The sequence below is a fragment of the Botryllus schlosseri genome, chromosome 11 (genome assembly GCF_051294905.1).
Source record: "Botryllus schlosseri isolate E-star chromosome 11, Bs_hap1, whole genome shotgun sequence".
NCBI classification, from domain to species: domain Eukaryota; kingdom Metazoa; phylum Chordata; class Ascidiacea; order Stolidobranchia; family Styelidae; genus Botryllus; species Botryllus schlosseri.
Window position 1 is genome coordinate 28,314,432 of NC_137246.1, and position 12,977 is coordinate 28,327,408.

General features: G+C 41.5%; 1 protein-coding gene across 1 annotated transcript; it reads left to right on the plus strand.

Moving 5' to 3' along the window:
• The first annotated feature begins 969 nt into the window (after nt 1-969).
• Nucleotides 970-11,218, plus strand: LOC145449622 (bone morphogenetic protein 2-like). The gene is made up of 2 exons (XM_080328017.1): nt 970-2,480; nt 8,463-11,218. Exons 1-2 carry the CDS (start codon nt 2,108-2,110, stop codon nt 9,428-9,430), a joined length of 1,341 nt encoding a protein of 446 aa, XP_080184143.1. The 5' UTR covers nt 970-2,107; the 3' UTR covers nt 9,431-11,218.
• The last annotated feature ends 1,759 nt before the right edge of the window (nt 11,219-12,977 follow it).

Below are 12,977 nucleotides of genomic sequence, written 5' to 3' on the forward strand. Positions count from 1 at the left end.
CCAGTTTGACTAATTACAGCGAAATGCTGGTAATCTATAGTTGTAATCTAATTTGTGAATTGTTTCTATGCTCTCATCTCAATTCCAATCTAATTTGCGGATTTCGTGAAAATGTTACAGGAGAACTGTATCGTGCTAAAGCAGACAAGCTTGGTGTGCAGACATTTGCTATTCTCGTGCTTAGAAGAATGCACTCTGGTGTGATGCGAACCGAACTTTATTTTTGTTGTATTTCTTTTTCATTCAAGTTTTTGCGAATTCAGTGATCCTAATTCTGTTCTAATTTGAAAAAAGATGAAAGTTTTGTAGTTGTCCAACTGTGCGTTGGAGCAGCCTCAGGTCGAGCAAAACCATCGACACGATTCGGTTACAGAACTAGTGCAGGGATCATATTCAAATCTGGTATGATATCAACATTATTAATATTTTCCATTCATCTACATTCACCAGACTCTGGTTTCCCAGACTATCGACAAACTGAAGTGTTTTTCTATTGTAGAGTTGCATCTGCTGTCAATGCTTCAAGTCAATCGTGGATAACAGCCGACTTTAATTTGTAATCTGCTCCATTGACATCGGATTACGCTTTGTTAGGCCCGCATAATCGTTCCTTTCATAAAGTCAATGTCGCAACAGAGTTTATGGCTGGTTTCTCTGTCCAAGTTCATCCTAATTCGCGCGACGTATTCGTAGAAGCATGAAAATGCATCGCGGTGTGACTGAAGATCTCTGCGGGTGATGCGTCGAATCTGTTTTTCGTCCGAGCGGATTGTCTTGTACAAACTACTCAGGTGCGCTATCACACGGACGTGGAGTAACTGATTAGATTGGACCATCAGAAAATAGAAGTAAAAGAAAATCTCTAAATTAGGTTAGAATTACAGTGATTGCTAATCAGTTTTCCCCAAGTTGGATTAGAATTACAGAATTCGCAAAAACTTGGACATTATATTAAATTTCTAATTTGAAAGAAACGCAACAAAATTAAGTTCAATTCATATTTGATTTCCAAAAGCACGACAACGGCAAATGTCTGTACACGGAGCTTGGCTCGTTTCGCCCGATGCGGTTCTCATGCAGCATTTTCCTGTAGAAGAAATTACATAACAATTAAAATTAGTGCGTATTAACATTTCACAAATTAGATGACTAGATTACCAGTAATTCGCTATAATCAATATAATCAGCCAAGTATAATGTCCAGTCCATGTATAAGTGACATTTTTGAATCAAGCAGTTTCGCAATGCACGGCTAATCGTTTATAGCAGTGATGGGACGGAGCAGTGGTGGATCAGTGATTGGAGTTAGAATATCCGGCAATCGATTCGAATTGAAAAATACGCCGTTATGAACCAAGATGTATATTATACAGCAGTTGTAATTGTAACAAAGTTGCAAGTTCAGGAATGGAAAAAGGATATCGTCCGGGTGTAGAACGAACGCGAACAACAACAACTATGTATTTGATCTCGACACTTGCTCGAGTTAGCTTCCATAACGAAGAAGGTTTACTGCCGAACAAATCGCCTTTTTCGCCGGCAGTCAGATTCGGGCCCGAGAGAGAATCGCATTTGCTCAGAGTCGTTCAGAGCGCGTTCCCGGATCGGACAGTTTTCAGTCGCGATGGTACTTTGTAAAATTTTGCAAATATTTCGTTTTTTGAGGACAAATCGCGAATTTAAATCGTTGATAATTAGATATTTGCAACATTTAATTATTACGCTTTCAGGATTGATTGTTTGCAAAGCAACAGCGCGACTCTTCTTTTCGTTATAGTTAACGTATAGTGCTTGAAGATACTATCGTAGGCATAGAACTTCGATATAAAGTTGGACAATATAATCATATTGAAATAAACCCGAAAATTTTGAATCGAAATTGTCTACTATAGTTTCTGACGAATACTCCTGGCGAGTGTTAACCGAAAATAGCCAGGTTTATGTCAATATCAATTTATTACTATTCGACTGTATATTAATGTATATTGAACATATGAAAATGTATTTTACGAGAATTCAGTCACAATTCTGTTAAAATACGCGAATTGTGTTATTTTCCAGGGTTTACTGACATACATAATATAGATTTTCAACTGTAGTAAACTTGATGGCGCTGCAAATGGATTCACGGATATCTATCGTCTTTGGACTTACGTTACTATTGGAAGTATCCGGCCTTCTACCAGAAATAGGCCGCGCTAATTTGATACAGCAAGCCAACGCAAAGACTCCCGAAGCCGAAGCCGCTATTGTGAACGAATTCGAACAAAAGTTATTGAACATGTTCGGCCTAACCCGTAGACCGACACCTAACCGGGATAACCCCATACCCCGCATCATGCAGCATTTGTACAAGGCGCATATGGCCGACGCTTATGACGGGCCCCACAGTTTAATGTCGACGTGGGAACCGGGGTTTGATCTACCCCACGAGTCGATAACGAGCAAAACTAACACGGCGAGGAGTTATCATCATTTGGGTGAGTCTGGAGTTATGATATTACAAGTAGTTTATGAGTAACAAGCCGGTGTTATTTGGATCATCCGCGATTATAGCGTAACAATTAGATCGGAAAACAAGGCATGTCCATCACGGCGGCGTCATGAATTAGTCAGACGCAGACAAGATTCTAAGATTTGGAGGTACACAACTTCAATTGTAGATTAGATTCTCTTCTTGCCGCCGAAAATATCCAGATTTATTTCAATATAAATACCTTATTCAACTGTATATTGAAGTCCTGTGCCCAATATTCGCTTGTAGACTAGATTCAAATCTAGAAATTAACTGATACTGGGGAATGAAAATCAAAATTACCGGGAAAAAGTTTCAGCTATTTCGGCGAATCACGGTCAGATATCCCGGCGTCTCGAGCCAACGCAAACAACCACATACTAGTAGTACCGTGTCATTAATACACTCGATAAATGTTCCATCACTGATAATGCGTTTATGGATTCCAGGTTATCGCGACAACTTCTACTTAAATATTAGTGAAGCAGACGCGGTAGACTGCGCGGCGCTGTACGGCGGTAAAACAATAGACTCCTTCGTACGAGTTTTAACTCGTTAAAATCGGACATTATCTCAATTCTGTTTTGTGTGTATTTCGGCGAGGGTTAACGGATCGCGGCGATTTAACAGCGACGTGACTTTCGCGAGTTGTGACGTGACAATATTCATGCTGAACTAGAGCTAGCAAACTGCAGTCCCGAAAATGGTGTCTTCAGCAATGTCTTCAGTAAATAACCAATATGGGGGAGTCAATGTGTTACTCCGATCAATAATGTCAGTCTTCAGAATGAGAAATGTGAATTACACACAACCAGACTTGGGCAACTAAATAATTCTAGTTTTTTTTTTATTTTGAGCGAAATGTCGGTAATTTAATTCTAGTCTAATTTGTGAAATTCTTATCGAATTCAAGATTTTCATGAGAATGATACAAAACTGTATAGTGCGTAACGGACCAGTCTTGGTGTCCAGAGATTTGTCATTCTCGTGCTTATGAAGTGAACTCTGATTGGATATAAACTGGACGTGATTTTTCCTGTTTTTGTTTCCAATTCGGAATTAAATTCAATTTCCAAGTATTTGCCAAATTCAGTTGTAACAAAAAATGTGCAGCTATAACTCTAATTCTAATCGAAGTTGGAAAAACTGGAAATGTTCAAGTTTTCCGACTCTGGACTCGGCATTAAGGCCGAAATCTCAGGATATTCGCTGGCGCGCGACACGTCCCTTGCACCTCACAACTGGCTCCCGTTCAAGTGCCTGTCTCCCGCTTACGACTGTTTACGTCGCGCGTTATGACGATGCAATAACCATCGCGCGACTCTGCGCAGTGATCAAATAATTAAGTTAATTGCCCGCTCGCCGCGTTGCTTTTCAAGCGTTATCCCACTTTTTATGGGGCGATCAAATACGTCATAACTCTGTGTTAGTGGGGTTTGAGAATACACGCGAGCTAGTTAATTGCCCTTTTCAATGACTCGCGTGCCCCAGAATCGAGGCGTTCTGCCATTTTACCCCCACGCTGTTAGTATGAGCATTTGCGATTTACAAAGCTGTTACTGATTCTCTACTACTTGCTGGCGATTACCCTTGACGAGTGTCAGCCAAAAATATTCCGGTTTATTTCAATATCAAACTATTGTTCAATTATATACTATGAGCGTTTTACATGCTTTTGTGCGTAGGCGGTTTTGGGAAAGGTTTTCCGACCTTTTTTAATTATACAATTTGTCGGTCGCGGGGCGTAAAAATAGCAGTTATTAAAACACGGTTTGAAATTATGAAATTGGGCCGCAATTTTGTCTCGTTCAGTAGTGGAATTTTAATACAGTCATTTGTTCGCGTGACCACGAAACGTCGAGATTTTTCCATTGAAAACGCGCGTGAGATTATACATTTTTTAAAATTATATGTGTAAAATAGAAGTTATTAAAACATGGTTGGAAATTATGAAATCGTTCGATAGCGGAATTTTAATACATTCGTTCGTTCTTTGTACTACCAACTGACTATAGATTTTTTCATTGAAAATGCGTCTGAGAGTATACTTTTTCTCGTAAACTGAGTCTGCACATGCGCAGGGCCACAGAACCACATGCAGCCCGCCTCCATTTTTCAACGCTCTCAAACTGCGCCTATTCCCACGCGCGACCGACCACAGAACGCTCGAAAAATCTTCCCTAATTGGTCGCGGCGATTGTGTTCCCATGGCAATTTTAGTTTTACTCTACGACGGTTACAATTACGATCGAGATTTCCGCGTTAATGTTCGGTATTACACTCGAGCCCGGGCCTCTCAACTAATTACCAACGTCTTAATAGCTAGGTTAAGAAGCAATTCATCCAAGCTCTTAATAATGGTTTCCTACCGAAAATTGATACGATTTTGTCAAGTTTTCGTCGTGGCCGATACTGGATTTCTCATCCGTACGACTTTGACTGGTTCTTAGCTATCAAACGCAAACGCGGTCAACTGTTCCGCTTCAACAACGCGCGATAATGAAGCGCTATGGAGATTAACCACATGTTGTCGAATTGCGAGTAGCTGGTCCTAAAATATTCCGATAATATCGAGCCGATATCACACTCTTAAAGATATATCGGTATCGGCTGTTAGAGGTAACAAAATATCGGCAATTTTATGAAGTCAATTCTTGGTAACAGGGATTCAGAGAACTATATAATCTGCGACTGCTGTTACACTGAGAATATCGATATATGTCCTATAGATTTCAAGTGTCCAGATGCAGCCTTTCTAGTTTAGTTTAATTCATGTCCATGTCGAAGCATAGCGATGGTGCTACGTAAAAGTAGTAGTCTAAAATCATAGCAATAGTTTTGTAATGAGCGCAAGTAGCCAAAACTAACTTGATTACTCTGAAAAAGTAGAAGTACTTCGTTTCCGACGACCTCTGCTTACAGGTGTCCAGTCCAGATATTTATAGTTTTGGAATTGCGCCTTAAGCTAGATGCTATATATCAGCTGAATATGTCGGGGTTATCAGTAAAGGCGATAGTTATCGGCCCTAGTGAGCCCAAAAGATTACCGGACCACAATCTGACCTCGCATACCGGCACATGCAGCATTCATTTTGTCGCTTCCTTTTATGTTATCCTTTCTTCTTGCCAGTGTGCAGGCATCTTATTTACATGCTGTAGACAGATGTGGAGGTCTGATTAAAAGACTAGTCCAATGCGTTTCGGCTCCCTCCTATCTTCTCATTATATCGCAATCGTGTGGTATATTGATTTGAGAAAATTTTAGTAAATGATGATGATGATGATGATCAGAAACGGCTTCAAAATCATGATCCCCTGATAACCCGAACTTTCCAACAACGCTTCGAGTTCGCGCTCGGCCCTGTTCGGAATTAGTTTCCGCGCTAATCAATTCGTGTTTTGATTACGAAACAGTCCATCACCGTGTCATCACAACATCCAAATCCTTGTTATTTCTGCGCTCGCGATCCGCAGTGATTTTCAAAGCGGCTCAAACTGCGGATGACCCCGATATGGTGACGTAACGTTTCACGTCATCCTCGCTCGATAAGTGGTTTGCGATATCACGCAAAAGTTCAGACTTGTTTGCAGCAGAATGTCAAGCAACGCGTTCATATTCGCAAGTATACCCGATCGACTGGGCCTTGAGTCAGTCAAAACAGTTCGAACTGAATATATTTGTGAACATGAAGGCACTTTCGGTTGGAATACTCAATTCCTGCACTAACGGGTACTTATTTAGAGTGTGAAGATACCCTTGTTGGTACGGAACTGAGATACAATTGCAGAATATATTTAGATTGAAATAAATAATATTTTCGGTTGACACTCGTTAGCAGTAAGCGGTATTCGGTAACTAGTAGAGAATTGAGAAGAACATTATGCAATGTGCAATGTGCATGTATAAATGGCGATTCTGTTGATACACAATCTTCTTTTTAATTCTCTTTTAGTTACTGACGATTATCCCTGACGAGTGTCAGCCGAAAATATACAATATGTATATATTATTCAATTGTGCATAATGTAAGGCGTTTCGGTGATTCCCTCGCACGGTTACGCTATAGACTTGCCCGATTTGAGTTGTTTTGAAGGTAGAGAGAAAGCGCTGTTCCGTGGCGGCCCAGTTCGCATTCTGTTTACACGAAGGATAATCGTCTTGTTAACACGGAGATAGATAATTTGGCGGCCATCTTGTAGAACGACACACAGACCACCCATTCCGACGCGATAAAGGCCGAGTTTGGGATTTTACTTGCCCGGGTGATAGTCTGGTGGTTTGTATCTCCGAGGCTGCGATTTTCAGCTGGGCTAGCATCGAAATATAATGCGATAAAAGCGAGTGATTACAAACTGAACTATATTTTCTAATGGCGTTCGTATCGGACCACCCGTGTATACGGGAAGATCACAGAGGGTTGCTTGGAGTTGCAAATTCATTTCAGTGAAAACTGCAGGGTTATCGTGAGCGCAATTCGTGATGATCGCTGCTCATTCGCGTGTACAAAACCGCAAGTCGTATGGACAAACTTTTTCAAACGACTGAATTTTCAAAACGAACTAGAACTAGAACTACTCAATTTTCCAAACCCTCAACTAAAATTTGAACTAACGACCCTTAGAACATCTGCGATAAAATCGGCATTTCAAAAGGACGGGGTGTCGAGTTTGAAATGGAATGCGTTTCGACTTTCGACCCCTAAACCCTACCTTTAGCTACGCCACTGTTAGTAGCGATGACTATGAGCTAGCAATGGCCGCGGGAGCATCACAAAACAAAACACCGATATCACGTTTCACGCCAAAAGACGGCACGGGTTTCTAGTTGTTCGGCAACTAACTCTTTTACAAAATACGCAACTAGAACTAAAACTACCTACTTTAAAAAATCTGCAAAAAGAGCTAGAACTATAAGTACTGAAAAAGCAGTAGATAGTTTACTGTCAACTAACTAAAGTTGTTAGTTTGTACAAGTTTAGTGGGGTCATTACTTGACGCAATGAATTTGCGAAAATAAATTTTCATTCTGTAGTTCTTGGCACTCTAAAAATATCTCTGTTAGACCGTGTTACGTCGAATAGGATTATTTTTATCACCTGCCCGGGTCTCAACCGGATATCCGCAAATTCGAAATCGGAAACTCGACAGCTGAAAGCGAAAAGCCGAACAATCACGACCTCTTATCCTGGATACGTCATAAATAACGAGGGGTTACCGTAAAATCGGTTTGATGGGTCCGCCCCGCGGATGAGGCGACCCCGTCATTTAGAAAATGATCTAAATCCCGTAATTCTCCGCGACGGATCTACGGAGAAGCCGTTATTTTGTTAGAATCCCGCTTTTGTTGTCAAATAATGTCGACCGGTGACGCGTAGACCCGAAAAAACGTTTCGCGGCTAAAAAGGAGTCAGATTACTCGAGATAGAGGCACATCACCCGCACGTATCAGTCAGAGTTTGGCAACTAGAACATTTTTATCTATTCCAAATAAGATTAGAATTAGAATGATACCAACACAATATTTTCAAAACTAAATTACTTGAGATCAACTACGAATCGAAAAGAAATACATCAAAAATCAAGTTCACTTCAAATCAAATCAGAGTTTTTTCTCGTAGCCACAAGAATAGCAAACGACTGTGCACCAAACTTGACTCGTTTCGCACGATACAGCTCTCCTGCAGCATTTTCCGGGAACCTGAAATTAGATTAAAATTAAACCGAGAGCACAAAAACATTTCTCAAATCATATTAGAATCGGATCATCGGCATTTCGCTCTAATCAATCTAAATAATTGTGTAGTTGTCCGATTCTGGTGTCAACAACTCTGACGAGTGTCAGCCGAAAACACTCAAATTCAATATAAATACATCATCTAATAGTATATTGAAGTTTTGTACATGTTGTACACTCAACAGCCTAATCAACAACTGTATTTGCTTCTAGAATCTGAGGAGCAATTCGAAGGACTTCCAGAGAATCATATCCGTCTCGTATTCAACATCTCCTCACTACCATCAAGAGAAAGACTGCATTTCTCCGAACTACTCCTTCACAGACAAGCAGTGCGCGAGCATCTGGATGCAGAATCACGCGACCGCCTGCACAGAATCAACCTCTACGAGATTATAAAGATCGTGGACGAAGCGAACGACGACGAAAAGACATTACAGAAATTCGACATGGACAAGGAACAAGCGAGATTACTGCGAATGGTCAGGAGGAGGAGGCGAAAATTCGGAAAATCAGCCCGAAAAAAGTCAGCAATCACCCGCCTTTTAGACACGAGAGTTCTAAACACTAGCAATACAACTTGGGAGCGATTCGATGTTAGTTCGTCAGCCATGCGGTGGTTAAACGAACCGAACCACGGGCTAGTAGTCGAAATTATCGACGAACGCACCGGAGAACCAGTGACTACCGTATCGAAAAACCACGTGCGTCTCAGGCGAAACGCGGACAACGGAGTCGATCCTGAGCAATGGCGGCATTACCAGCCTTTACTGCTAGCTTACACGCACGACGGAGAGCCCAAAACTTCCCTGTCGAGACGAATTCGGCGTAAAAGAAAGGCGAACAGGCGTAGAAAAAGCAAAAGGCGTAATTGCAAACGTCATAAATTATACGTGGACTTCAAAGACGTGAATTGGGACGATTGGATCGTGGCGCCGCACGGATATGACGCGTTCTACTGCTCCGGAAATTGTCCGTTTCCATTAGCTGAACACATGAACGCTACAAATCACGCGATAGTGCAGACTTTGGTGAATGCGGTTGAGCCTGTGTTGGCGCCCATGCCTTGCTGCGTGCCTACAGAACTAGGCGCTATCTCGATGCTGTACCTTGACGAATTGGACTTGGTCGTGCTAAAGACATACCAGGAGATGACGGTGAACGCTTGTGGCTGCCGATAGTTGAAAGTGGAGATATGCTGCCAGGGGCGAATCGGGCCGGTCCGAGACACCGAAACGATTCGAAACGGTCTATGCAAGTCGCCTGTTCCAATACTCCCGGGGTTGCTATGCAACGCGGCGTGCGCGGGGAGTTGTTACACGCTAAGACATTCGCTCTGAATGCTCGTACAGAGTCAGCTGTGGCTAGGGCTGGGTATGATCGGGTACACCTGAGTGATTCGATTCTGCTTCGCGTAGAGTCGTCACAACAGGATGAAAGATGTGAAAAGTTCAATTATGTACCTTTTATGCGACGGCAAAGGAAATAATACCATCTCATTAAAGTTAACTAGGTCTGTTTTCGACCATACCTATTTCATTGCACTTTGTGACGATTCCGTGGGTTGATCACGACATCGCAGATATCCCATTTCCGTTAACTTACGTGCTTTGTGCTACGTGATTTGGATGTTGTAATACGAACAGTCTGGGTTTCAAGGCTTACACTTTAACAAAAAGCTCTGAAACTATGATTCCTGTTGCTAATATAACTCTGAGTCGCGGGGAGCGTATCATTTCAGTACTGTAAAAGAATCGTATCTCACAACTCGACTCGAATCATTCAAATTAATACTTGATTAGGGTTTAAATACTCGAATCACCGAACCCGGTCCTACATAGTTGAGGTTGGGGGTGAATTCAGTTGCTGTCGTAATCGGTATTGAGTCATATAAAGCCTTTATTTACGAATAGAAGCGATTTCGATCGCTAGTCGCTGTAATGGCCGCGCGCGATACGTTGTTTATCCGACGAGACGCCAGCGATCCTGCGACAAGCTTCTGATTCGCCGCTATCTCTGTGCTCTCATTAGCGAGGCCGCTCTACACTCGACGAGTAGCGATCGAGAGGTTCGATCACCAATAAATCCCAAAAGATGAAGTTTTGAGGGTGTTTTGACGCCGGACTCAGAGATCAGTGGATCCTGTCAAATCGAAGTAAAAAAGTGGCTGAAATTTGATAAACACTCGCGAAAATTGAAATGTTTTACAAATTTCATATCCAAGTCGCAATTCCAGCTATTAAAAGATCATAACTATGACCCATAATAGTCTCGGTCAATCTGAAAACTGTACAGCAGAAGTAGAAGTAGTCCGAAAACAGAACCGCTCGAGGAAGCAGCGCAAGTAATGCCAACTCTACTTGAAGTAGAAGCACTTCCATCACTGACCAGTGAGCACTCTGCTTATGTCTGAAAGTATGTCATAAGTCTTTTGAAAACGGAAGATTTTTACGAATGTCATATTATAAAACCAGTTCCAACATAATCTTACATTTTTCGATCCAACTTTGGCCAACATCAATAAATCCGTAACTTTATAAAAATTCATACTCAACGCTCATCCTCTGCCCTCGAGACCCGACGAAACATGATGACAAAAAAACGTCTTTGAAGGCGTAGATCGCGGCAAAAATCCTTCTTGCCAAAAATTCTTCATTTCCCGCCTCCTTTCGAGGCAATCGTTCGTTTTGCCGTCGTTTTTTCTTGAAAAATCTTCGTTACTTTTACCTCCTCCGAGCCAAATATCGCCGAATCCATTCCTACATGCTTGGTAGTGACGTCATGCGACCTTTACCTCATGACGACGCGATGAAATTCTTTTCAAGTCCGCATTTTTTAGATTTTCCTTTTTTGCCTTCCAAGGTGAAATTATTTTACGACAAATTATATGAAAATCGCCACTTTCTCTTTTTCGTGCCTATTTATATTTTCGATCGTTTTCTGAATAAAACAGTCGAATCGAACAGTGACTTGAAGTTTGATTTTATTTAAATGCTGAAGCTTGAAGTATACAGTCAGAAGCTTTACCGCGACCCCCTGTAACAGACTTGGACAACTATAGCCAATTCTAGTTAGACTAATTAGAGCGTAATGCCGGTAATCTAATTCTAATTTAATTCGTGAGATGTTTCTGCGCTCTCATTTTAATTGTAATCAAATTTCCAGTCTTCCTGAAAATGCAACAGGGGAACTGTATCGTGGGGAACGAGCTAGGCTTGGTGTACAGACATTTGCCGTTCTCGAACTCATGAGAATGAGCTGATTTGATACAGACTGAAATTGCTTTTGTTGTATTTATTTCTAATTCGTAATTTCAGTCATTTTTAAGTCTAATCTAATTTGACAAAGAATGCGCATCTACAATTCTAATCTAATTTAGAAAATAATAAAACTTTCTACTTTCCTATCTCTGCACTGTAGGGTAGAAGCTTATTCAAACTAGGGTCACCACATTTTTCTTTTCAAGTTTCAATAACAGACACATAACCGGAGAATTTACACAGATAATGTTGATTATACGTGAGTCGACTTTTTCTGGGCAACCTTAGCAGCAGTTCCAGAAAATCACCGGTTTTCACGCGTAGTTTGTGTCGGGTTCAGCATCTTTAGTCTTCGGTGCCTAATCGCCTAGAACTCAAAGGAAAAAAGAAGACATCATCTGGTCGTCCTTGGAGGACATTTTACTATTCTTGGAAGAATATAGGACAAACCCTCCAAAAAGAGGGCATAGGGCATCCCTAGTTCAAACTCAATTGTGCTTTGGAGTCAGATTTCACTTTGATTTTCAAGTTCGACTGTAGTTTACGACCAGAAACTTGCCGCGAATGCCCGCGTGCAGAAAAGCCTGTTCAAACAAAATGTATCTCACCATAGGAACTGCGACTTGTTGAGGAATTTGTCGTGGTATTAGCATCAGCCCGTAGGGGGATCCGCGCGATAAGTCCCGGCCACGGCTCATTGCGAAGCCACCTGTTGCGGATACCAGGCGATAAAAAACAACTGGCTCGCGGAATCAGCCGGGAATGTCAACACGATCGCTGTTACTAAACAGCGGAACAGGTCTTGCTGCGTTATCGTGATTGCTTATCATTCACGCGAGACTTATCTCAAGGCTGCGAAGGTTGTGACGTAGCTAAGAATGGAGTTTTTACTATGGATTACTATCCCTGCGGATAGATACGCTACTCAAGCAACTATACAGATTGTGTTGATCTAATGTTAGAATAATGTGTAGGTATGTAATTCTAACATGATTTGGAGAAACTGGGTAGCTCTAATTCTAGTTCTATATAATTGTAATTGTAATTGGGAAAGCTGTTCTCTTCTGAACTTCAGTGGAACCTAAACACAGAGTATAGTATTTGATGATGCTATGGCGAAAGCATCGTTTTCTGTAGTCCTATCAGCTGGCGACCAGAGCACGAATTGTGAAGAAACTGGTCTTAATCGAAAGCTATGCTGCCGTACTGACTCCGAAAATATCTATTACGATCTGGTCAGGACAACGGAAACGCCCAATAATCGCCATCAAAGTCAGAAATCTGCGTAGTTTCGAACAAAGGGAGCGCCACAACACAATCACAATCAAACTGGCTCCAGTTCTACAACAATTCTTATGGAGACATATGCAGTGACGTATAAGTAGTATAAGTAGTGCAATTACGTGAAACCTACTTGATTACTTCCTAACATTAAAAGCACTTCGTTACCAGAGGCGTTCGATAACGA

Excerpts from the sequence above, each read along its gene's own strand:
- LOC145449622 (XM_080328017.1), top strand. The coding sequence starts at position 2,108 with ATGGCGCTGCAAATGGATTCACGGATATCTATCGTCTTTGGACTTACG. Across the intron at positions 2,481-8,462 it reads GAGGAGTTATCATCATTTGG|AATCTGAGGAGCAATTCGAA; the intron begins GTGAGTCTGGAG and ends ATTTGCTTCTAG.